Source organism: Brassica oleracea, chromosome C2, assembly GCF_000695525.1.
Source record: "Brassica oleracea var. oleracea cultivar TO1000 chromosome C2, BOL, whole genome shotgun sequence".
NCBI lineage: Eukaryota > Viridiplantae > Streptophyta > Magnoliopsida > Brassicales > Brassicaceae > Brassica > Brassica oleracea.
In genome coordinates this window covers 33,959,072-33,960,735 of record NC_027749.1, presented here as the reverse complement: position 1 = coordinate 33,960,735, position 1,664 = coordinate 33,959,072, and the positions used below count along the sequence as shown (strand labels likewise).

Genomic DNA, 1,664 nt, shown 5'->3' with positions numbered 1-1,664 from the left:
CCAATCTCTCAAGCATTTGATCAATGAAGGGAAGTGGAAAGTGATCCTGTCTAGTGGCTGCATTAAATTTTCTGAAATCAATGCACATGTGATGTCCAGTCACTGTTCTAGTAGGGATCAATTCATTCATTTCATTTGTGATAACAGTGATCCCACCTTTCTTAGGTACTACATGAACAGGGCTAACCCACTTACTATCCGATATGGCATAGATCACACCCGCTTCAAGAAGTTTCATTATCTCTTTCTTAACAAAATCTTTTAGATTTGGGTTTAACTTCCTCTGATGTTCAACAGAAGTCATTGATTCATCTTCTAGGTGTATTTTATGCATGCTTAAATCAGGTGAGATGCCAGGTATGTCAGCTAATGAATATCATAAATCAGGTGAGATGCCAAGGATCATCAGGTAGGTTTGGCGGAACAAGCGAGTTCGGTAAAGGGGTCGCTCCAATTGGAGTGTTCTCGTCCTTGTTGCTCTCTTCCCTCAGACTTAGACTCGCCACCATTCTTACCATACTCCTTGCGGAGTCAATCGATGTTGTCGACACTCTGCTCGGCCTCAGCTCTTACTAGTGCAAGCTCAAGTGGATATTTTTTAAGAATCTCCTCGATCATCCCGTCGCGAGGTTGCAGCGGATCAATCCCTTCATCCACCTCGAAGGTCTGTCCATCCAGCATTGGCTTCTTCAGCAGCTCAACCATCTCGAACTGCATGACTATGTCCCCCAGATTGAGATCAATCTTCCCTTGCCGCACATCAATGATGGCTCCAACAGTACATAGGAATGGTCTTCCTAAGATGAGAGGATCTTTGGATTCCTCTTCCAGCTCTAGAACTACGAAGTCTGCTGAAACAGAGGTGTTCCCGACTTTTACTTGGAGATCCTCTAGAATACCAACCGGGGACTTAACTGATCTATCCGCGAACACCAAGGACATCCTAGTTGGTTTGAAATGCGTGTATCCCAGACGTCATGCTACAGAGTAGGACATGAGGTTTACGCTGGATTCCAGATCAACCAAGGAGCATGAGAAAACTGTCTTCCCAATCTGGATAGAGAGGACAAACTATCCAGGGTCTCCTCGCTTCTTTATCTGCCTGTTCTGAAGCACTGCGCTGCACTCCTTAGAGACAGTCATGAATTCACTCCCCTCTGATATTTTTCCTGAGATCAATCCCTTCATAAAGCTGCGCATGGAGGGCATCATCTGGATCGCATCCATCAAGGGGAGTCGGACGGTTAGGTCCTCCAGCATCTTTCTGCACTTCATCTCCTCTCGGTCATTACGAGTATCCTTTGCTGGAACAGGGTAAGGGACTTTAGGAGTGTATTCGCGAGCAGGAACAGGCTTTGGGATCGGGCGGACAGCCTCAGCTGGTTGTTCTGGTCTTGGTGAACTGTTCCAACTGTTGGTTCCCTCTCCTTCTCAGCTGCCGGGGTATCGGCTGGTGGTTGTTCCGACTCTTTCTGCTTCCCTTTCTCAGCCGCAATGAACCTATTCTTTACCGGTTCCGACAGTTGCTTTCCACTTCTCAACTAACCACATTGCACTCCTTAGGGTTTTTTCGGTTTTCCCAGGTAGAGTACCTTGTTGCCTCTCGACGCTCTCAGTAGTCTGAGCAATCTGAATGTCCATCTGTCTCATATGGCTCGCGACAT

The 1,664-nt window shown here is 46.8% G+C and overlaps 1 protein-coding gene across 1 annotated transcript in view; it reads right to left on the bottom strand.

The window, feature by feature from the left end:
* Positions 1-1,071: 1,071 nt before the first annotated feature.
* The window catches only part of LOC106324063, a 1,994-nt gene continuing 1,401 nt past the window's right edge, over positions 1,072-1,664 (bottom strand). Inside the window, exon 3 of the mRNA XM_013762087.1 lies at positions 1,072-1,402. Coding sequence (XP_013617541.1) covers positions 1,072-1,402 — 331 coding nt within the window. The remainder of the gene's footprint in view (positions 1,403-1,664) is intronic.